The following is a 23,385-nucleotide window of genomic DNA, read 5'->3' as shown; positions in this document are numbered from 1 at the left end:
ATGAAGCAGAGAAACGGCATCTCGTTTGGAGCTGCTACATCCTATGTACATCTAGAAAAGCTATGTGAAGGATCCTGTGCAACTGTGTACAAGGGGATCAGCAGGTGAGCAAGGACCACCGGTGCCAAAATTGCCTTCCCAGTGCCTGCTGAAAATACCCGTTATGGGAATCCATAGAATGAGCTTGAAGCTGGAGAATTCAGAGTACTTACAGGAAGATAAAGGCAAATAAAAAGTCCAGCTTTACCTTTAACCAGGATATTCGCAAAGCCACATCCCAATTTTTCAGGGAACTCCTCCACTACAGCCATGGTGGCTCCACAAAGACACTTTGCTCCACAGCACCATGCCAGGAGATTGACTGGTTGCACCAGGGAGGGGGCAAGGATTTTCCCTTGGAATGAGGGATCCCGTGTGATGGAAAAATTGGGGGTGAGGCCATGCTGCCATCACACAGTGGCACGAAATCTGTGAGAGGGCAGGGTGGGAACACTGCCCAAAGGCATGCTCTAGCAATACCATGTCAGCAGAATGGTGCTACTCTAGCCAGGAGGTCTGGCTGCCATTTCACTGCTAACGAAGATAAGATGGAGGTAGTTTGTAATTCCTTTCTGAACTTGGCCTGGGTGGGGCAGTGAGAGCTAGAAATTTTGCTTGGGTAAGTGTGGAGCACCCACAGAGACTGTTAATGACGTTGTCATGCTGAGCACTGAGGCGCTTTGTGTGACCTTCTACTCTGACCTGACAGTATCTATGGCCAGTTAGTGGTGTTGAAAGTGGTCAGGCTGGAGGCAGAGGAGGGAGTGCCCTTTACAGCCATTCCAGAAAGTAAGACATAATGAGCTTCTTCAAACATCGGTGACGGAGTGAGGGACATCATTCTTGAAGAGCATTTGTTTTAACCTGAAAAAGCTCCAATGTGACATCCTCCTAAATCTTTTCTTCCCTGCTCAATGTGCCATCTGTCCTTCTCCCAAAGCTCTCAGTTTCCTTATCCCCTAATGAACAAGGTCTTTGTGCTGGACTGGGTGAGCATGTGATGGATGGAGGGGGAACCTGCTGGCTGGTGTATTCTCTCGTGACAGATGCATCGAAGGTTGTGATAGGGAAAGTGCTGGCTGCAGCCAGAGCATGTCCTTTCTAGGAGTGTAGGCCCCTCTTACACCTCCTGCCTGCTACCTGCTCTGCTTTCTTGCTCCCATTTCTGTACACTACCACTGCACAGCAGTTTCTGCTGCTGCTGCATTGGGCATATGGTGAGTGTGGACTGGAAACGCCCTTTGCACCAGGGTCTCTGCTTGCTGTTATCACAAATGGTGCCACTTCCCTGTGTGATAGCAGCTGATACCTGGAGTGTTACAGATCCCAGCCTGAAGAGAAATGCTTTCAATAAAGCTGGTGTTTAATAACATCTACCATTTCAGCCCAGTGAGAAATTCTTTCTATTGGTCGACTTTGTAGAGCACTTGGCAAAATGTCTGCAGCGCTCTCAATTTCTTTGAGAAAGAAATGCTTTTGTTCAAGTGCTTGATTTTGGCTCAATATATTTACATGTCCCTAAAGATCAAGTTCACAAACCTGGTTTATTAAGGCTTCTATTTTCGTCTGCTCCACAATCCCAAGAGGCTCATGATCTGGTTTCTTCCTTAGAAATATGCAACCTTTGTGTCAGTCTGTTTGGTATTAGTGAGAGCTAACAGTGTAAGAGGTCACACATATTTTGTTTTCTACTTCTTACTGCGGTTCAAGACTAGGGCTGATTTTGTCACCACGGGGATGGAGTGCCAGGGACCAGATGTGCCAGCTTTCACAGAGCAGCCCTAGCACAGAAGGACTCTCATACCAGCCAACACAGAATAAGGAGAGGTCAGGGGACCCACTCCATGTTTATAACAGTGTAATGAAGATGTGCAAGTTTACAAAGTCTTTAGTCCAATTGTGGGTGAAAGAAGAGAGATACCGTAATATGCCTATTTACAGAGTGGCTTCTGTTACAGTTTCCTGTACACATTTGCTGTGGTGCTTTTGCTCTGCGTTTACACTTGTAGCCCACCAGTAAAATAAGACTTAAAAGCTTTATCTACATAGAACTAATGATGCTCTAAAGATCAGCACCCCTTTAACATGCTCTACTGGACAGGCTGAGAGCCTTAACTTCATTCATTATGGAAGAAAACCAGTGTGATCCTATCAAGGGTCTACTTTAAATAGATCTTTTGTGTACTGCTGAGCTTTGCAGCATCTGACACCTCAAATTTACAATGTAAGTCAGTAGCACAAACAAAGCACAAGATTTATTAACACGGTGCATTCTCTGCTACCCTGGAGGAATGGCGCTCCCCTGACAAAGAGCCACTTCACTCCAGGAAGCCCCACAGAGACGAAATGTGTTTAAACCTCAGTTCTGGCTGTAGCACCTGACACCCCAGCAGGGGGTTGTAGAAGCAACCAAGTGAGGAGCAGTTCCCAGAGGCCTGATTCAGGCACGGGAGCTGAATTCTCCATATTACTGTGGACCTTCTGTACTGCTCCTCTGGAGCAACAGCTCTGGTTGTATGAGATTTTTGAGTTATCATAGAGCCAGGTTAGCAGCCCCTTTCCATAGCAGATGGGATCTAGCCGGAGAACCTATACTGGGTTCATAGGCAATCAGGTGCAATGTGGAGCATGTTTATGGTTCATACTGCCATGCACTGGAAGCATACTGGTGGTAGCTAAATGGACTAGCATCAGTACTAGAGGCAGTTTAGCTGCAGCAGCACTCAGCTCTGTGCAGAAGCTAATTTAGTCTGTGCTGTTTCCAGTAGTTACGCTGAATCAGGCATCCCTTACCGCTCAGCAGTCTCAGTACTGACATATGCTTAGGCCACAGCTGTGTAATACAGTATATCTGGCTGCAGGGATTTTAGAACCAGGTGAAATTGTCATGGTCACAAAAGGCAAAGTGCTAATCCAGTACAGATTTGCTTTGCCAGCATGAAACTGTTCAAATATCTTTTGCAGATTGTTTGAAAAACAAAAAGCAGCTTTTATCCAGAACCAAACTCATTTGGCCTCTCACGGCTTGCCCAAGCTCTGTATTGTGTGCTTCAGCTAATTCAGCAGAAATGAGATGCCTTATCTGAATGAAATTTGTAGTGCTGTGTGGTCTGACAGTAAACTAATTTAGCTTTAATCAGCAGGGAAAGGTGAGTCTGGAGCAGCTCTAAGGCTATTCTGCTATGTCAGAAGCTGAACTAAAATATGGAGTCAGGCAGGGACCCCTGTTTTTATTGAGCTTTGGGGCTTCTGTCTGTGCATAGCTTCAGTATAACAGCTGGCATGGATTCTTCAGTAGTGCCAGGGATCCACAGGTAGAGTGGTCCCAGCTGTACCACTTTCCCACATCCCTCCTCTGTACAGAGCTACAGCAACTATTGTCTCAAACCTATGCTAGGAAATGATGAAGCTGTGCATGCTTTTCCCCCATAAAGACTATCGTTGAGGCTGTCTGCTGAAAAGGTGCCTTCATGAGTGTCAGCTGGAACCTGCTCTATCATGAGAAACCTAAGGCAAGGCTGAAAGGCTCAAAACTTTTGGCTGTAGCTTTTGTCGTAGCATCAGTCAGTGCTCTGTGGTCCATGTGGAGGCAGAGACTCCTCTATGTGCTGCCCTCTCCATCACCACACCCTACATGTGCTGAGGCTTGGCAAAGGCATGTCAGCACCTAAGGACCAGGGCCACACAGTTGCAATGATGCTTTTAGGTGGTTAGGCCAAAAGAAAAAACGTGCCAAAGGTGTATAAATACAAACAAGTTACTGGTCACTCACTAACTTCATCATCTCTACTCCTCATGTTTTAAACTGGAGAAAGTAAACAACATGCTTTCTCCAAGCTAAAAGCACAGAGCTAAATTCAGCTAGCATCTACAGTGATTTTCTTTTGGCAGATTTTTACTTCCTGATACTGTGAAGCTGGAAGCTGATAGAAACTCAGCTTTCCCCAGAAGTCTCCTAAGGGCCCTGCTGAGGGCATGTGCCAGGAGGCAGATGGGAAAAGGGTGAGAAGCCCAGTGACAGGCCGGGACCTGCTGCATTTTGGCTCTGGGAGCTCCCAGACCGTGCCTTTCGGCATTTGCCTTGAAGAAATTATTTCTCCTCAGCTGAGAAGCTGACAGCTGGGAACTGTGAACTGCTGACAGAGGCAAGATCCCACCTCTGAGAGATGTATGGGTTCCTGCCAAGCCCAGAGCACTGATGCTTGCTTCTCAGGAGCTGTTCCATCTTCCTCCAGACTCAGTTGCTCCTGATTCTCACAGAACTGCCAAATTTGGAATATTTCTCCCCGTTTTTTTTATTTCCACTGTCTTGGTGTGTGCATTGTCATCTTCTACTTCCAGCAGCAGTGGTTAAGTTGATTTTCCTTTTGTGTTTCCCCAGCTTCTCCCCTCAAGCATTTGAAACATGCCAACAGTCAACATTGTACTGCTTCATGGCATTATCCAGACCAAGCTGATAATAACATTTGTCTTTGGGTACATGGTAAGTTGATCTGTTCCTAGCTTCCTGTGGTGCTAGTACTGGGAAGTACTGGGAAGTGGCTGCATAATGAATTTACTGCATTAGGAGACATCTACAAAGAGACAAGTTGAATCCTTTAGTGCAATGATTGATTTTCCTTCTTGATCTCCTGCTTTCCAGCCATGCAGCCTTACTCTTTTCGTTCTCTATATGTGACAGCTGTATGCAAAAATGAGTCCACAAATTGTCTCCACTCAGGTGGCAGACACTATTTACCTCCATTTCTGCCTTGACAACACAATAAAAGTATGGATCTTGACCCAAGCAAGGAGAGGAAGTAATGATATGAGCTCACATCCCAGTTGGGGTCAGATTTGCCACTGAACCCAGTGGCTTGCCATGACCAAGCTGTGGGTAGGTCTCATGGTGTTGTGGTTTAACATGAGAATGTGCTGTCTTCTACTCTGGAGTAGAGTTAATTTTCTTCACAGTAGCTAGTATGGGGCTATGTTTTGGATTTGTGCTGGAAACAGTGTTGATAACTGGGATGTTTTAGTTACTGCTGAGCAGGGATTACACAGACTCAAGGCCTTTTCTGCTTATTACCCCACCCCACCAGCCAGTAGGCTGTGGGTGCACAAGAAGCTGGGAGGGGACACTGCTGGGACAGCTGACCCCAACTGATGAAAGGGATATCCCGCACCATATGACATCATGGTCAACATATAAAGCTGGTGGAAGAATAAGGAAGGGGGGGATGTTCGGAGCGATGTGTTTGTCTTCCCAAGTAGCCGTTACGTGTGATGGAGCCCTGCTTTCCTGGAGATGGATGAACACCTGCCTGCCGATGGGAAGCAGTGAATGAATTCCTTGTTTTGCTTTGCTTGTGTGCACGGCTTTTGCTTTACCTATTAAGCTGTCTTTATCTCAACCATGGGTTTTCTCACTTTTACGCCTCCTATCCTTTCCCCCTTCCCACTGGGGGAAGTTGGTGAGCAGCTGTGTGGTGCTTAGCTGCTGGCTGGGGTTAAAACACAATATGTGGGGAGGGCAGGATGCCAATAAAAAGTTCTCAGCATGTGTCTTACTACTTTTGTTGCTTTTGCTCACAGCTATCAAACAAATGATAAGGAAAAAACAGAGGCTATGTCATCTTACTGCAGCTTTATGCTTAATTCTGGCACAACTATGAATTCTAACTATCAGCTTCAGGTCATAAACTGCTAGGGTGAGATAACAGATCAGCCAGGTCCCTGATTTGACCCAGCACTTAAGCACATCCTTTTGTGCTGCATCAGCTCAGATGTTCTCCAAGGTGAGAGACACCTTTGGAGTGGATGCATATTTTTTTTCATTTACAAAAGAGGCATGGTTGTCAGAAGCATTTTACACTAGTAGTTTTGCCTCAAGTTCTCCCTTTTTAGTTAGCACACATATCTAGCACAGCATATGGGCCAGCATCCTGGAGGACTTCATTTGTGCAATGTCATGGTGAGTTCCTTAAAAGACTAGTATCCTTTAAAGCATGAGGATGTGTTATTTTCCACTTTGTACGGTCACTGTAAATTGCTTACTAATATTTATTTGTTCCATATATGACAAATACTCTGGAGAAAAGCTGCCTTTGATAAAGATGTAACAACCTCCCTCTCAGTCTCCAAAGCCTTTTTTCGGTTAGCCCCTCTTCCCATTTTCTGAGCCTGCATGAGGACATTTCAGCTTTTGTGAACAATGACATCCTGTGGCAAGCAAATGTGTCTCTACACAAATTTTTATCATCGTTAGAATACATTATTCATCTCTCTCATTAAAAACTCTGAAATCTCATTGTCTCCTCATCTGGAACTATCTTCATATTTACAGTCATTTAAATCCCTTTTGTTTCTACTACAGCTTTCTGGGATTGGTTGACTGGACCTGAGCCCAGATGAAGATGTACCCTTACTTTATAGACTGATGTTATAGTAGTCGTCTATTCTCCTTTGAATGGATCTTCACATTTTATTAACCTTCAGAATTGTTGCTGCATACTGACTTAAGGTTTCAGTGAATGCCTGGGTCCTTTTTCTGAGCATCTTCAGTTAATTTATATTACAGCTGTCAACAATAACTTTGTATCTTAGCAAACTGCCTATTCATGTGACTTTGTCAGATCTCTCTGAAGTTCCTCACTGTCACTTCTTATCATGGTTAATCTAAATACTTCTGTCATCTTCAAATGTTGCCACCTTGTTCACATCTTTTTCCAGATAGTTGTTAAGCAACACCAATTCCAATAAAGTTTCTTGGGGCCCCAGATTTTAAACATCCTTAAAGCTCAGATATGTCCAAGATGCAGTGTTGTAGCTTTGGCACAGATCTCAAGGGCTCTGCTACCCGGCAGGCTTGTAAAGCCCATGGAGTACATGGCTGTAGCATGTACTCACTGGCATTTGTGTGAGTAAACACTAGCCAGCTGCTCTGCTTTCCTGTCTGAAATCCACATTGTCAGCAGGAACTGAACTGCAAAATGATTTACTGCCCCTTTAGGAGGGTCACTAGCTTTCTTAATTTTTGCTGACAAATGTTTTTTGGTTTGTCTCTGAGTGATTCCTATCGAATATGATGCAAATATGCAGAACGTTACTGGGAGAATTTTCTCATACAGAAACGACCTATGGGTGTCACTGTTTTTCCTCTTCTTCAGATTAAGCTTCTGGTGAAACATATCTTTTCTCTGGTGAAGTCTAATTGCTTTTGCTGTGTTTTGTTTCTATCCACTCTCCAATTTCACATCTTGTTTCGGCCCAACTTATTTTACACCAGGCTTATTTACACTGCAAGAGTAGTGGGAGTTAGATATTTCTTTCTTGCTTGCTTTCTTGCTTGTTTTCTCCTTTCTTGCTCGCTTGCTTCATTCATCATACCTCATTTGCTGTATCTGTTCAAATAATGTCCTTGCTTTTTCTCCTAGCTTGAAGATAACGGTTCACACTGTCAAGTCAGTTCACTGGTCCAGCTTACACAGGCAAGAGGTGGTGTGTACAGCGGCTGCAGAGCTCCCTCTGCTGGTGTCATCTGGCCCAAACGAGCTAGACTTCCAGCTCCTTAAACCTTCAGCTTGCTTGCTTGTATGTCTTTGTCTTGAACACCGAAATCAGAATATCTGCTGTTCTGAAAGCTGGGTCCGTGTTTTGGGAAGTTGCACTTGCTCCTGTTATCAACAGTCCATTTCTAAAGAAAAGTTAAATTTCCAAAATTTGTGTTTAGGCAGTGCACTATAACTGCCCTCGTGGCCAAATATTCTACCCAAAAAAACTCAAAAAGCTGCAGGGCTGTCATACCCCACCACAGTTTTCTCTTCCTCAGCCAACTCTACTAATTTTTGGGATTTTTACTGGTTTATTACTTGCTTTGTCTCTGCTTTGTTCCAGTTCTCCAGAAGTTCAGAGTTAATGTATCAATGCAAAGTCACACGAAACCGGTATTTGTTGGCTTTTTCTAGCTCTTCATGTTCCAGCTTTTGTGCGGCCTGGCTTACATCCACCAATGACACATTCTTCACCGTGATCTGAAACCCCAGAACTTGCTCATCAGTTGCCTTGGTGAGCTCAAATTAGGCGACTTTGGTGAGTCACAGTTTGGATACTGCTAATATATCTGCTCAGACTGAAGCCTTAGCATGCATATAGATCTGTATCCACAGCCAATTAAGGCATAGAAGCATAACCTCTTATTGAACTTCAGGAAACTATTTCTGTGGTCAGTCCAGCCTTTCTTGCTTTTATAATGATAGGTTCAGGGAGTAACCTTATTTAAGTCAGAACAATTACTGCCATATAAAACTAGTTCAAGAAAATTGAGAATCAACTCCTCTCTCTTCAGAAAATAGTGTAACATGTAGAGTCCACAGCAACATGCTGAACCAAAAGGCTTTCTTGGCATTGGTTTGGGATGGCTGCTCAGAAAGAAATGGTAAAGCCCTGCAAAACAGAGCATATTGCTTGATCTAATCCAGAGGTATATTCCAGACACACTTTCTTTGTCAATTGCTTGTAAACTGCATTGGGATTGCTTGTGTTTAAAGATCCAAGAGAAGACAATGTCCTATTTCCAATTATTATCATCTATGCCTTGTACAAGTAGAAGGACCATCCTAACCCAGCAGTCTTTCCTGCCCCGCCCCACTCCACCCCCCTAGCCTTGTTCATGCCAAGTCCATCCCTAGACAGACATACTCCTCTGAAGTGGTGACACTCTGGTACTGTCCTCCTGATGTGTTGCTTGGAGCTACAGATGATTCTTCTGATCTAGATACCTGGTACTGACCAGTTTCAAAGCATCTGGGGTCCCTTGGGAAAAATAATCTTTATCTGAATTAAGTCAACCAGGTTACAGTAGATACAGTTGTAAGGAGAGGAATTAATGATTGTGAGCAGAAAATGTGTTAGCAGTAAGGAGTTTTGTACTGCTGGGTTCATACAGGTTTTTGGGAATGATGTCGCTACATCTCAGCTATGGATTATATAAACCTCACCTGATAATTTTTATGAGGTATGTACATTTAATTTGGTAACATTTGTGAAGCATTTTCAGGTCTTGCAACAGAACACCTTTGCTTAATGCACTTTTTGTTTTGTACCTGTGTGGTTGGCTGAGTCAGCGGTAGCTGCCTGGTAGCTATGGCTTTGTGAAGAAACAACAGACCCAGTCACAACTGCATCAACAATGACTTTGGCCTTGGTAACAAAAGGTGGCATTAAAGGGTTTCTGAATGGGTCTGGAGATAGAAAGGTGACTGAGATTTTCATTATTTCTGTGATACTTTGTCTTTCTGCTCAAAGAACATGTCTCAGATGCACTCTGCATTTCACACAGGAGAAAAGCTGTGTTCTGTTAAAACCTTCTTACCTTACGAGCTCTATCCCAAAATCTTAATGAGTCTGGGAATCACAGGAAACAAGCTGCGCATTAGCAGAGCAGAAGGAAGAGGGGTCTCTGAGAGCAGGCAGAAGAGGATGAGGACTTTACAAGGGTCCCATTGGTCCTTTTAGGCTGGCCTGGATATGTAGCTGGGCCCTAGGGTTCATCCACTTCTGGCTCACTTCACCAGCCTGAGACAGCTTCCAGCAACACAGTCCTGACTTACTCACAAACAACATGCAGCTCATGAAGTTGCAGGAGACCACCGTTATTCTGGGCAATTTTACAGCTGTAGATAGTATTGCTGCTTCACCCCTTCAAACTAGGTAATTTTCTGCCTTGGCCTTTCACACTGTCACTTAACTGCTCTGCAGAGTCAAAGGTTGGGAAAGGGTGGGAGGGCAGCAGGCTGAAGAACACTCAAGAAAAGGGCTGGGTAAGTTTACAAACAGCAAAGCTCTAGGTCTTCTCAGGCTGTACCCCCTTCCAGAGGTCTGTGGCTTATAGGAGTCTCTGATGGCCTAAGTCTAGAGGGCAGTTCAGGGAAACAGGAGTTTTTAATTTGTTCACTTCCCTAGGCCTGCTGCTAATTTAATTGCTTAGATTTCTCCAAGGAGGAAAACCTTACTACATTCTAATGGCTTACAGCTGCTAAGCCAGTCTAAATAGTCCTGTATTCTCTCCCCTGCTACCTGTCACCTCTCCCCTCCAGACAGTCTCTCAGGAACAATGTCTGCTGAGTTTGAAGATACCTGCCTAGCAGATTGGAGTGTTTGTATTAGGCAGATGCTGTTATAAGCCTGGGTTTTTTTTCCTGAAAGTTGACCCCTGTCCAAAGCCCTGGCTATGCACAGAAAGACTGGCATTCCTGTCTGTGCAGAACCAACATTTCCACTACATAACTCTGCTCTAGTGTAATGAATAGCAATGTAGGAGTGGTATACAAAGATCCCATCCAGCACTCTGACCAACTCTAACAGCACAGTACCCTTAGTCCCGCTGAACTACGTTCACACTATAGGCACCTTTGTTATAATGCCTCCTTATAATAACATTCAAAGTGTTTGCCCTAAAGAAAGATGTCACGCTGAGAGAATAGAGAGTACTTCAGTGAGCTCTATTCAGTAACTTCCTCTAACAAGAGTCATTTATTATCTTGATGTACACTGCATTTAAGTTCAATTTTTGTCTATTAGGAAATAATGTGAATTTACACAGATGTTACTTGTCTACTGGGAAGAAAGAAAAAAAACCCTACGTCTTTTGGATGCTGCAATTTACATGAAGGCAGGTCAGAATGCCCTTGGTAATGGCATGAGACAGTGGGTGTTAAAGCCTTGGTTTAAAGAAACCAATTATAACAAAATAAAACATTATGGCAATTCATGCATAGTGTGCTTGAGCAGCAATACTGTCAGTGGGAGGCACATGGGAAGTGAATGAGGCCTTGAATAGATGAAGAAAGAGATATAGAAGGAGACTCATTCACTCTTGGACTAACTAGAAAAGCTGCTTTAATCTTGCTGTATCTTTTTTCTCTCTCTTTCTCCCTCACTATCTCTTCAGGACTTTAGAAGATTCAGTTAAGGGATTTCAGGGAGACTAACATTTCAGGGAGATTACACAGCCTATCAGAAAGACCTTTTTTTTTTGTCTTGTTTTAAACACCAAGCACTTTGTGCATGTGCAGCACTAGTAGCTACTAACACCATGAGTGTCTTAAGTCATGTCTTCTTTTCAGCCAGGCTTCCCTTGTATAATCTTCCATTTAAAAAAAAAAAATCACAGGGATCTTCCCAGGTAGATTGATGTGGAATAGGAGTTTCCATGCAGTCATTTAATGTGGACCTGCCACTACTGCCTTCTCCCCAGCCTGGTTCATGTTGCCCCACTATGCTGAACTGGCTAAGGACTCTGCTGTACAGACCATGCTTGGTGAGGAACGAAAGAAAGGATATATTTCTGGTTAAATATAAAATTGCAATCTCCCAGTGCCAGAAAAGCTGTGGAGAGGGAACTCTGGGATGCTGAATATATCTTAGACCTTAATCCTGTTGAAGTCGTCTCTCCATTGTGTGATGCAGTACTGCAGGGTAAGTGCAGTGTTCAAACCTGCCCCAGGGATTGCAGGCAGATGCAACCATCCTGTATGAACGAGCTCTGTTTACACTCACTGGAACTAAATATCCCTACAACCAGTTATACCTCTCCTATTACTCTAGTAGTCACTGTCTTGCTTCACTTGCAGATCTGGCACATGCTGAAACCTTATGTCTAGGCCACTTCGTGAAAGACCCCTCCTCCGTCCTAGCTCTTCCCAAGGGTTTTATCTGGGACTGAGACCCTTTGGGAAACTTGTAGATTTGAAGGGGTAAGGGGACCTCAGAAATTAATATCAGAGGGGTAAGAAGGAAAAGGGGAAAAACAAAACAACGCTAGGTCTAAGTCTTTAGAAATATTTAAAAGTAAATGGCTTTGAATAATCCTCATTAACAGAAGGATCCTCATAATGCTGTCAGAGCAGTAATTGTAAATCCCATATCTCAGAAGGAAAGTTGAGGCCTCTGCTGAAAGGCTAACATGGTGACTAGCACTAGTTTCCAAAGTCCTACTTTAACAGATAGATAAAAATACCTGGGAAAAGATGGGGATGCCCATGCGTCAGTTCTAGCTACTTCTAGCATTTTTGTAAAGAAAAGCATATTTCATTTGGAAACACACAAAGATAGAAACAGTCATAATTGCCACCAATGAAGCAATACAGTATCAAGCAGGCATTAAAGGCAGCTCATCAGCTGAGTCTTGCTACAGGACACAAAAAGCCTTTCCTTTCCAGCAGCTGTGGATGCTCTGATAGTTTTTTGTGTATTAGGAGACACTGAGGTTTAAAGGCTTCCAAAGGTAATAGGAATAATCCAGGAAGACAGAGAACTCTACCAGAAGGTGCATTTTGTAACAACCCCAAGTTGGTTGTTCCTCTCCCCAAACTGACAGCTTGCCCATTAGTGAGAAGACTGTTTCATTAGATTTGAATTTTTGAACTCTGCTCATGAGGAATTCTTAGCAGATGCTAGCTGACTCTAGGAAAAAACCCTAGCTTTCTAGCTCCTACTTCCACTTATTGCTCTGTCTGGACTTCAAACCTTCTCAGCAATAACAGAAACCATAGCAGATCTGGTTTTCTGTCTGCCATAGACTCTATTGCCTTAGACCTTTGAAGCAGAGCAGTCACAAGGACCCCATTTATAGGGCACTTTCACTGTAACTAGCCTGTTTTCCCTAGTAACTTCTGTGTATCTCCAGTCCCCAAATCCTCAGAGCCTTAAATTAAATTTAAGAAAAAGCAGAGCCAGCACTGTTCATTAGACAGAATCTCTGTAGAAGGTCTAGTTGCATCTGTCTCATTTGGGGGCTGTAGTGACTCCATGCGAAGTTTCTGCTGTTGCCACTCTAATGGCCATTTCTAGCTAGGATATCGGAACCCAAACTGGGGGTGAACATCAGGACCATTTGCTCCAAAAGCACATAGAGCTGATTCTCTTCTCCCTACAAATCAAGAGTATCTAAATTGCTTTCACCATATACAGTTAAACCTGAGCAATGGAATCAGTGGATTACAGCAGCCCATGTGGTTGCAAAATAGGGTGAGCCATTTGGCCATGTGCATCAGCTGTGAAAACAGAGGGTTGGTATGACACTGGTCTCAGTAGAATCGGTATGTGGGCTCCAAAATAATATCTAGTGATGTGGTAGTGCTATGAAACACACAAAAAATCTATGTCACAAAAGCTGTGGGTTAAGTTCCATGACACCTGGATGCTGTAAGAGCATATTAGACAGTTAAGGAGCTAGACTGAGAAGACCCAAGGTTAGCGTACAGGAAGCTAAGGGAAAGTGCAGCAGAGATGCTTCTGAAAACAGCATTAGATATGGATCTGCAAACAGGCTTGGCATCACCAGATGTGCAAGGATGACCAAAGTGAATACTGCAGATGAGTTGTATGTCAGGCTTTCAGCTGACCACAGCCAGGTGGGAAAAGTATTTATGGTATTGCGAAAACAAGCTGCAAGGAGTAACACAGCAGTACAGATGACTAGAAGAGATTACTGGTTGTTGCTCAGCAAGTGAAAATAATGCTTTCAGAATCTGTTAGACAAAGTTGGGTTTTCAACATTTGATCTTAAAGGATTCAAATTTGCTATAACCAAAGAAAATTGAGAATGAAACCTGAAAAGTTGGGATGGGGCTTAGTGAAGACAGGAATCCTAGAAAAAGTTTGGAGGAAAAAGGTTAAAAAGTAAATAAGCAGAGTTTTACACCATACAGTAAGAGATGGAAATATTTGCAAATAGGTAAGTCTATCCTGACCATATCATTATTGTCAGCAGGATGAATCCACCTTAGTAAAATTAAGCAAATTTTGCAGCGTTTAGTGGGTTGTTTTTTTTAAGCTGGCTAGTTTGCTTTGGCACAAGTGCAGAGCAGGGGAATGGTATAAAAATAAGAATACTTTAACTTGCTGCTGTCACCAACTTCTTTATGTTATGAAATCTTACCTTCAGTTTTCCAGTGAAGAGCTAATTGCTTCTGAAGAAAAAAATCAGTCCAGTGGTTAGTGCATCTGTGTTCTTTCTGCGTCTCATGTGTCCTTCAGCTACTGTATAGTAGCTCCCTGTTTATCTTTCCTACTGTTATCGCTCCAATTTTCTACCTTTTTCTCATGGAAAACAACCTAGTATTCCATAGGCTTCTGCCACGACCATCTTTTTTTAGATGAGTTTGTGACAGGATAACTTGAAAGAGACTTGAAACAAGTTGTCTGGTGCTGGAAAAGAAAGATGGTGCTTAGTGGGTTTCTTTTCCAAGGATATCACTGGTCTTGCTGGTGAAGGGTGGGGTTTTTTTTTTTAGTGGATGGTGCTGATGAGAAAAAGGAGATGGTGACAGACTCGTATGGAACCTTGACGGCTTTATATTTTTTCTAAGATCCTGGAGGGAGGTGAACGTGACAAATCTCTAGTCTGCTCCCGTCCTGTGTGACTTGTCAGCCTTTTAATTCAAGTGTTTCAATCTGTAGGACTTGGATGAGGTTAATGATACTACATACAGCTTGCAACAAGGGCCAATTGCAGGTGCTTAGAACAGTACTGCAAGACCAGGGATGTATAAGATAGCCCTTCCCAGAGGAAACTTTCCTGACTTCCCACAATTGGTAGGGTTTTTATAATGCTACATGCTGCCTACCACCGTACTGTAGAGGTATATTAGCCTTCAGTGAAGTCTGTATTTATTTACATGTATACAGACACCCCACATCCTGCCTTGCTTCACACACATGCTCCCACTAGATGATATGAGGTGAGTATACAATACCTACACATCAGACTGGTACTTTTCAGACTTGAGCTGCAAAATACATAGGGTTTACTACTTATATCAGAATTTCTGCATTTACAAATCAGGATTTTAAAATTTCCATTCCAACAATCCTCTCTCTTCTTTTCTGCCCTGCCCATCCCAACAATCGTATGTCTCATGTACATGAATGAGTTAATACCTTGGGTGTCTTGCAGGAGTGCAGGCTGTGTATTTGTTGAAATGATCCAGGGCCAGCCAATATTTGCAAGAATTTCTGATACTCGTGAACAGCTGGCGAAGGTCTGGGTGGTGAGTAAAATATACACTGAAATGGGAGTGTGTGGTGGGCTGGCTGCATGCCAGCTGCCCACCAAAGCCGCTCTGTCACTCCCCTCCTCAGCTGGACAGGGGAGAGAAAATACAATAAAAGGCTGATGGGTCGAGGTAAGGACAGGGAGACATCATTCACCAATTACTGTCACAGGCAAAATGGACTCGACTTGGTGAAATTAGTTTAACTTATTAACAATCAAATCAGAGTAAGGTAATGAGAAAAACCCCTAAATCTTAAAACCCCTTTCCCCCACACCTCTTTTCTTCCTGGGTTCAATTTCACTCCCAATTTCTCTACCTCCTCCCTGCCGAGCAGCACAGGGGGATGGGGAACGGGGCTTGTGGTCAGTTCATCATATGTTGTCTCTGCTGCATCTTCCTCCTCAGGGGGAGGACTCCTCACACTCTTCCCTTGCTCCACTGTGGGATCCCTCCCACAGTAGGGTCCTCCATGAACTTCTCCAATGTGCATCCTTCCAACATCTACAATTCATGAGCTGCTCCAGCATGGCTCCCTTCCATGGGGCACAGTCCTTCAGGAACAGACTGCTCCAGCATGGGTCCCCTGCAGGTCACAAGTCCTGCCAGCAAACCTGCTTCAGTGTGGGCTCCTCTCTCCACAGGTCCTGCCAGGAGCCTGCTCCAGTGTGGGCTTCCTACAGGGTCACAGCCTTCTTCAGGCATCCACCCGCTTTGGAATGGGGTCCTCCAAAGGCTGCAGGTGGATATCTGCTCCACTGTTAACCTCCATGGGCTGCGGGGCACAGCCTGCCTCACCACGGTCTTCACCACAGGCTGCAGGGGAATCTCCCCTTCATCACCTGGAGCACCTTCCCCCCCCCCCTTCTTCACTGTCCTTAGTGTCTGCAGGGTTGTTTCTTTCACATATTCTCACTCCTCTCTCTTGATGCAGTTGTGCAGGGCTTTTTCCCCCTTCTTAAATATGTTATCCCAGAGGCACTACCACTGTCACTGATGGGCTCAGCCTTGGCCAGCAGCAGGTCCGTCTTGGAGCCGACCGGCATCGGATCTGCCAGACATAGGGAAAGCTTCTAGCAGCTGCTTATAGAAGCCACCCCTGCAGCCCACCCCACTACCAAAACCTTGCCATGCAAACCCAATACAGAGAGTAAACGAATCTGTTGCTCCAGCCCCCTAAGCATTTTGAAGTCCTAAGCATTGGTCCTGTGAAGAGCAGAAATAATTTGGTCCAATCTGCCAAGTTCATAGCACTTTGTAACCCATTTTATATTTGGCAACTTTCTTACATACACAGAAGTAAATCAAATGACTTTCCTTTGATGTTTGTCATCTCATCAAAAATTTAAAGCCAATTAAAGTTACATCAAATTGAAGAAGGCATAAAAGGTGTGCAGGTACTGCAAATTCTATTCCTTCTTGTTAAATCCTTTACTTACTGTAGGATACAGCACACCATATTCTCACAAAGGAGCTCTAATACTGGTCTTAAACTACCTTGAAAATGGCAAGACCTTGAGGTTTTTCAGAGATCCTTCTTTATTTTAACTTGGAACATTTTGTATCATCCAGTTTATGGTGCAGCCCTAGAGACCGCTTTGGCATAACGGAAAGTGTGAAATTACTTTATAAAGGCAGCAGTGAGTGAGAGCAGAAATAGTCAGGAGCCTCTTAGGCTGTTTTTTCTGCTGTGGAAACAAACACAGCCACATCCTTAGTGCAGCCTGGTAGAATTGAGGCAGTTACTAGCGCTAGCAGATTCTGTATGTTCCTGCCTGCTCATTGCTGACCCTGTTACTGACTCTTCAGGAAGGTCAATCTATGGATTCCTATTGGGCTTTGCTGTAGGTGTCTGCCCTTTCACATCTCCTCCCAGGGATTTACTCCTCTGCACAGTGTGTTTCCCAAACATGGGTTTTCGAAGGAGAAACTACAGAAAACTGACATTTGGAAAGTGGTGAGAACCGACTTTATAACCTCAAGTCCATTTAAGTGAGATTTTTCCTTCTTAATCCTTTCATCCAGAAATATTCCTGCCGGTAGAGTTTTCCTCTGCTTTTAGCTAGAATGTGATAAAAAGACAGAGAAGCTGGTCCAGTTCTTACTTTGAGTTCAGTCCATTTAAAGAAATGCTGAATTTCTCTTTCATAGAGAGTGAACGCCCCACCCCCAATTATTGAGAAAAAAAAATATCCATACTTGGCCAATTAACAGGGTTCAAAGGCAGGGCAGGATCCAGTATCCCAGAGTGTGAATGAAGGGTATCCTTCTACTTATAGCTCTGAAATCTCTAGATACATTTCCTGTGGTTTTGCAGTTGAACAGTTACAGCCTTATCGTAATTTCTCTGGTGTTATAACTAATACCCTGATTAATAGGATTTGTGCTATAGAAGGCAAAAAAAAAAAAAACCAAACCCAAACTTATTTAAAAATCATGAGGAAACTTTAAGATCCATGAAATAATTAGTGCCTTTCACAGGAGGTTTTAAGTTATTATACAGCCTGGAATGAGGCTCTGTCTTAGACCAAGATTTCAAAGCCCCTTAGAGGCTTTCGATGCCTAACTTGAGATATTTTACCAAGTGTGAGGTTCAGAACAGGGACTCCTACTGTTTTCTAATAGTTTCTTTCATGTACTGATAATAGAGGCACCCTGCACTGGTTTAGAGACCATCTGCATTTGTGTGCATGAGTCTATATCACACAGCATGCTTACTTCCACACATGACTGTTGGTTCAAAAACCATATAGATATATAGCTGCAAAGTCCCCATTCTGTGAAATGTGTTTTGTTGAATCATCGGGACTGACTTGACTGTCGTTTCACTAACATTTCTTCTAGAGGCAAGTGCCGCCTTCAGCAGTCTCTGTCCCCCATCTCTACCCCTGGCTGCTCATTCCTGCTCCTGTGTCACCCCTCACTTACATGCAGGGCTACGTGAACTGAGGAACCTATAACTTGGTCTTCTCCCTGTGTTACTCTAAATGAGAGCAGTTTATTTACCCAGTTCATCATCTGGCTGCACAAACAGTAGCACTAATGACCAGTAGTACTAATGAAGGGATGACACAGGAGCAGGGCCAAATGGGAAGGGGACAAAGAGGAAGGAGCTACTTAGGCTAGCAGTGCTGGTTATGGAAGTACGGCCTGAGTGAATGCAAACTGCAGTGTCTCTAGTTCTCTCATAGCATGGAGAGTAAGCAAACCTGACAAACTTAAGATCCATCATTCAAACTTCAATAGATCAGTCATGGGTTTTGCATTCAGAAACTCCATCTTATTGATTAACATTGTGCTGAGAAGGACTTCATGTGGCATGGACTAGGCTGCAGCATGCCACCAGCGTGCTTCTGGGGCTGAGCCAAACACGTGACAAGTACCAGATGAATTACTTCAAAGCATAAAATATAACTTCCCAATTAAAATAAGCAAAGTTAGCTAGATTGATTCCTGCATCTGGTTCATCACAGGAGAAGCAAGCAGTCGGAGGGCAGAGAGAGAACACAACGATTTATACCAACTTAAAGCGCTTGCTGAAACACAGGTATTGTAAAGATGTTTCTGGCTGAAACTGTACCTCTTCCCAAGTGGACTGAACTGAGCTGCACCAAGACCTTTCAGTATAGTAAAAAGTGCCTGCTTGGGGAAGCATGGCAAAGTAGCAGGTTGACAGAAGCTGTTTTGCTTCGTCTGACAGCATGGACCAGAAAGTTAGATTTAGGGTGGATGCACAACAGGTAAAACAATCCCCACAGTATAATTAACTTCAATTAAACTCATTGCCTGATTTGGTAAGGATTCTTATTAAGGTCCGGGGGGGAAAAAAAGAAAAGAAAGAAAATCACCTGCCCCATTACCTTGGAAATTAAAAATTAGATCCAAATTCATGGGCTGGAATAGCATATTTTGTAAAGAAAAGCCTCAGAAAAGATAAATATAAATCCATAATCATATGGCATTCAGTGATTGGTGCTCTGAATGCTTTCACACCTCAACTCAGCAGAATTCAAGCATATACTGAAAACCTTATGTAGCAAACTACAAGCATGCACAAACAACTATTTTCTTAAATTCTTCACCAGAGAGAGGCAGAGTGCTGAGCTGACCCTGGAGAGTAAGATGTTACTATGTACTGAACTTTCCCAGCTCCCACTAATGCCTTTAGAACTGATGCCCAATGGCTCACAAGAAACCTTGAAGAATGAGGGCATGGATGAATGCAGGGAGGCACCTCAGAACACACACCTGGATTTTCAATGCAGAATATTTTAGAGATTCTGCTGTGGCTTCCTGGAAAGCTAGAAGGGTAGCAAAAGACAGCAAATTCTAGACTCAGGTTCAGATTCCAACTCTCTCTTTCCTGTACACATGCTTTGGGCAGACCTGCCCTACTTACATGATGTACACACCAGTCGAGAACACATCCTCATCCAGGCACGCCAAATTACCCTCAATGTGAGCCACCTTCCAACATCCTCACATGGCTGAAGGCTACAAGACACCTTCTCTTTGGGGAGCATTCAAACTTCCAAGACTAATTTGGGGCAGCTTCCAAAACTGATTTCACAGGTGAGCAGAGACAGGAGTCCTACCCCTTGTTCCTTGCTGTGGCAGGCTGGGTCCATAAGCAGTTTCAAAACATGGGCCACAGCAAGCTAGCTTACTTCCCCCCACAGACCACCATGCTAATATGTGCCAGCTGTGAGATGCAGTCCCTGGTTGTGGCTCTCTTCTCCAGGTAGCTGTAATTGTCCTCATGGCGGTTTCCCAACTGTGAGTGAGAAAAGCAATCAGCTACCAGATGCATAACGACTGCAACATCCAGCCTTTATATTTCTTCCTTCTTTAACGTATTTTTTTTACTGATGCCTGTTTTTTTGCAGTCTTATCACAAGTTTCCCCATATGATAGATCTCGGCTTTCATTTTAAGGAAAAGGAATTGTTTATCATATGCAAAGTGTAATCAATGTGAGACAAATTTAATGTTGGAGACGAGAAAGTGAATAAAAAATCCTGACATTTTTCATGTTAAAATTTCAGTCTGATAATTTTGGGGATTGTCTGGATGATAAGCTTCGAATGATTGGAGTTAGCGGTACAGATTTATAATACCTTATCACATGCTGTGAACTATTCTTAAATATGTGCCCTTACCTCTTTAGCACAACTCATCCATATCAATAGGCACAAGGCACTTTGCACGCAGTAAGTGGTAATAATAACACTGAATATCCGCAACATCAACTGGCCTAGAAATCCAGATATGCTTGATCTCATACATTTCAGCAACTAAAATGAGGTTGGAGGAGCCTTTTCTGGCCCAGACTTTGCTCAGTGAGGATGTACTACTGAAGCCCACAATTAATAATAAAGGCCAGATATACTGCTGAAGATCTGGACCCTTCAGGATGAGACACTGGACTGCTTTCTAGCATCTGCCCATCTGCCAGCAGACCTGTCTGTCAGCTTCTCTTTTTCACCTCAGAATGGCAGGGGTTTCTATCACTGCTCATAGCCTCTGCTTCCACTGAGTGTATCAGCTGCTGCCAGTACAGTAAGTTCCCAGTGCAGCGCTGGTGCAGGAGGACATCTTCAGCAGCACAATGGGCTGAACAATGTGACCCCTAGGCTGACAAACACATGCAGGAGTGGCACCTGGCAGTGAAGCTGCATACACCTTCACTGATGTTCCCAGCAGCAATAACGTTCAATCTCAGCAGGACCCTTTCTGCTATAAAATGTGCTAAAATGTCAGTGTCCTTTATGCGCAGTGGTAGATCCAGCACCAGCCAAGGCAGTGTGAGTCTGTGCTGGTTTACAGTAAAGGCCACAGTCTCTCTCCATTGAGACCGATTCCTCCAGCTCCACACCAAGGCAGGGTACTGGCAGACAGAGGTTATTGCTCTTCTCACTCTCCTTCTTTTGCACAGGTATTGGGGGTCACAACTGTGGACACCTGGCCAGGACTTTGCAAGCTCCCCAACTATAACCCAGGTAGGATTTAACTCACAAGAATGCCAGCTTTTTCTCTGAGCCACTAACAACTTAATTTTTGGGTCAGATTCTCATTATGAAAAATCCTGTGCTTCAGTATTATGAAATCCCTTGAGCTACTTAATGATAGTGGTGTTGTAGGACCTATAACAACACTGGGATCGGCCTAGGATACAAGCAAAGGTACATGCATGGCAAAGTTGCCTCACTGAGCCCTGGGTATATGTTAAGCTGATGGAAGATTTCACTGCTGTAAGTGCTGACAATGTAGTTAGTCTCCACTCCTCAGTGCAAAGGACCGATGTCTCCTGGTTTAGACTGGAAAAGCTGACAGGTACCCAGACACACAGTTTATCTGAACTCTCCTTATTTTTATGGAGATTGGTCTGGGGGCCTTTAAACCTCAGTTTTAAAGGTCACTGTCCCTGATTTTGATGTGGGCAAGGTGAGAAATCTGTGTGATTTATAAAGATGGCTTCTTTTATTTCCACATGGGCTGGTAGAGAAGTCTGTGTCCTGGACTTCAAAGGGCCAGTTGTCTCTTATTTTGATGTGGGCAGGTTGAGAAGTATGCTTTGAAAAGCTAGCTCAGTCACTCTCCCTCTCTCTCTCTCCCCCTTTCTCTCTTTCTCTCTCTTTTTGTTTAATGTTTTCTCTTGGGAAAATATATTCAAGTGTCAGTGAGGGGGAAATGATGAGCACTGATTCTCAGCCTCTCAGCAGGATCATTCTCTAAGAGAAATATAAAAGTGAAATATTAAAAACCCTAGAATGTGAAATCCACCCATCTACAATCTAGACATTCTCTCTCACTTATACCCTAAGAGAGTGATGGGGGGAGACTGTCTATCTGGAAGGGGGAAAAAAGAGCAGGGGGGAGAGGAGGAGGGAGAAGACGTGCTTTGAGCAAGAGGTTTACAGGTTTGGTAGAGCATAGTAACATCTTTTCAAAGAAGTGGGTGTTGCTCTGTGACCCAGTCCAAGATGCTCCTCCTTTGATTCTGGTGCATGAACACTAAACAGCCCCCATTTTCACATGGTAGCCACGATTGGCTGAACAATAACCTGGTCTCACACTCGAAAGGACTGGAATCCTTCACACAATTAGCTGAGACACATTAATCAAACCAGCGTGAAATGGGAATGTGTCGCTGTCCACAGCAAGTTTAATTTGGATAGGGAGCAAGCACAGAGCAGACAGCTGGAGGAAGCGCATTCTTCTCTAAGTTGTTGAAGGCTTGGCTGGGTAGTCTACAAGTTGGGAAGGGTAGTCTGGGAGGAAAGAAATACTCATGTGTGTGACAAACTGATCACAGATTTTTTTTTATGCCAGTCGTCTGCTCATACAAGGCCAGAAATTCTCAGTGATGACAATTAGATATCCCGATGCTATATAGAGGGACAATCTAAAAGTGCAAGCATTAAGGCTACAATTGCAAAAAAAAATAGTACAGACAACAGAGAATGTGTGAGTACCCAGGACTGCCCTGAGGGGTGACTCCCACTTATTTCTATTTTGTCTGAGTAGCAGTGCTGTCCTCTGCTGCTGTGGAGAGTGCCAGTGGCAGGGCTCGGAGTGAGAGGACAGGCGCTTAGGCAGCATGGAAATAGCTCCTGTAAAGACAAGTCTAGTTGTCATAAGCAGTTTTCAAGTCTGGGCTGCTTTCAGGCTTGATAGAAAGTTTCCCTAATATACTCCAGTGGGGCAGCATTGACCTGTGTTCCTGTGTTGCAATCCTGTGACACTGGTGCCTTTTGTGGCTGGAACACACAGAAATGCAGGAGTTAGAGGACACCTTCCTGTGGGAGCATCCCACTATGCTAGCAAACACACGGGAGAGGGGTGATGAGCCAATGTTTGGGGCAATAGCTGTGTCAGCTGGAGAGGCAGCATCCCCTCCTCAGGGCCTGCCTAAGGGGCTCCGAGCCGCTCCAGCCACACACTGGAACAAAGCACTTGTCTCACACCTGGATTATACACACCAGTCTGGATAGAAGAAGGTTAGTCATATAAGGTTGGACTATTTGCCCTAGCCATGAACTAAATCAAGTCAGTTTTTGACGATGGGGCTGCTGGTAAGAAGGCAAATTAGTCTCCGTGCTTAAAGCTATTTGCCATTCACCTGCTCCTGTGCACTTCCCCTCTGTTCCCTGAAGCACCAGTGCTGTTTCCCCCCCAGGACACACTCAGCCTGAGTGGAAGCTGTGGAGTCTGCCTGAGAAAACCTTCTCTCCTGAGGTTATTTCCAGCCCAGTTGTGCGAATGTGAGTGCCTGGGATGGTTCAGATAAGCAAACAAACTTTGCAGCACTT

At 44.0% G+C, this 23,385-nt stretch overlaps 1 protein-coding gene across 1 annotated transcript in view; it reads left to right on the top strand.

Annotated features, from left to right (window-relative positions):
- Positions 1–23,385, top strand: part of CDK15 (cyclin dependent kinase 15) — a 36,844-nt gene continuing 13,459 nt past the window's right edge. Inside the window, 9 exon segments of the mRNA XM_009500371.2 lie at positions 1–104; positions 749–828; positions 4,421–4,455; positions 4,457–4,522; positions 5,930–5,992; positions 7,986–8,113; positions 8,682–8,801; positions 14,978–15,071; positions 21,009–21,072. Coding sequence (XP_009498666.2) covers positions 1–104; positions 749–828; positions 4,421–4,455; positions 4,457–4,522; positions 5,930–5,992; positions 7,986–8,113; positions 8,682–8,801; positions 14,978–15,071; positions 21,009–21,072 — 754 coding nt within the window.

This window comes from Phalacrocorax carbo, chromosome 5 (assembly GCF_963921805.1).
Source record: "Phalacrocorax carbo chromosome 5, bPhaCar2.1, whole genome shotgun sequence".
In the NCBI taxonomy this organism is placed as follows: Eukaryota; Metazoa; Chordata; class Aves; order Suliformes; family Phalacrocoracidae; genus Phalacrocorax; species Phalacrocorax carbo.
This window is presented reverse-complemented; position numbering and strand designations above follow the sequence as displayed.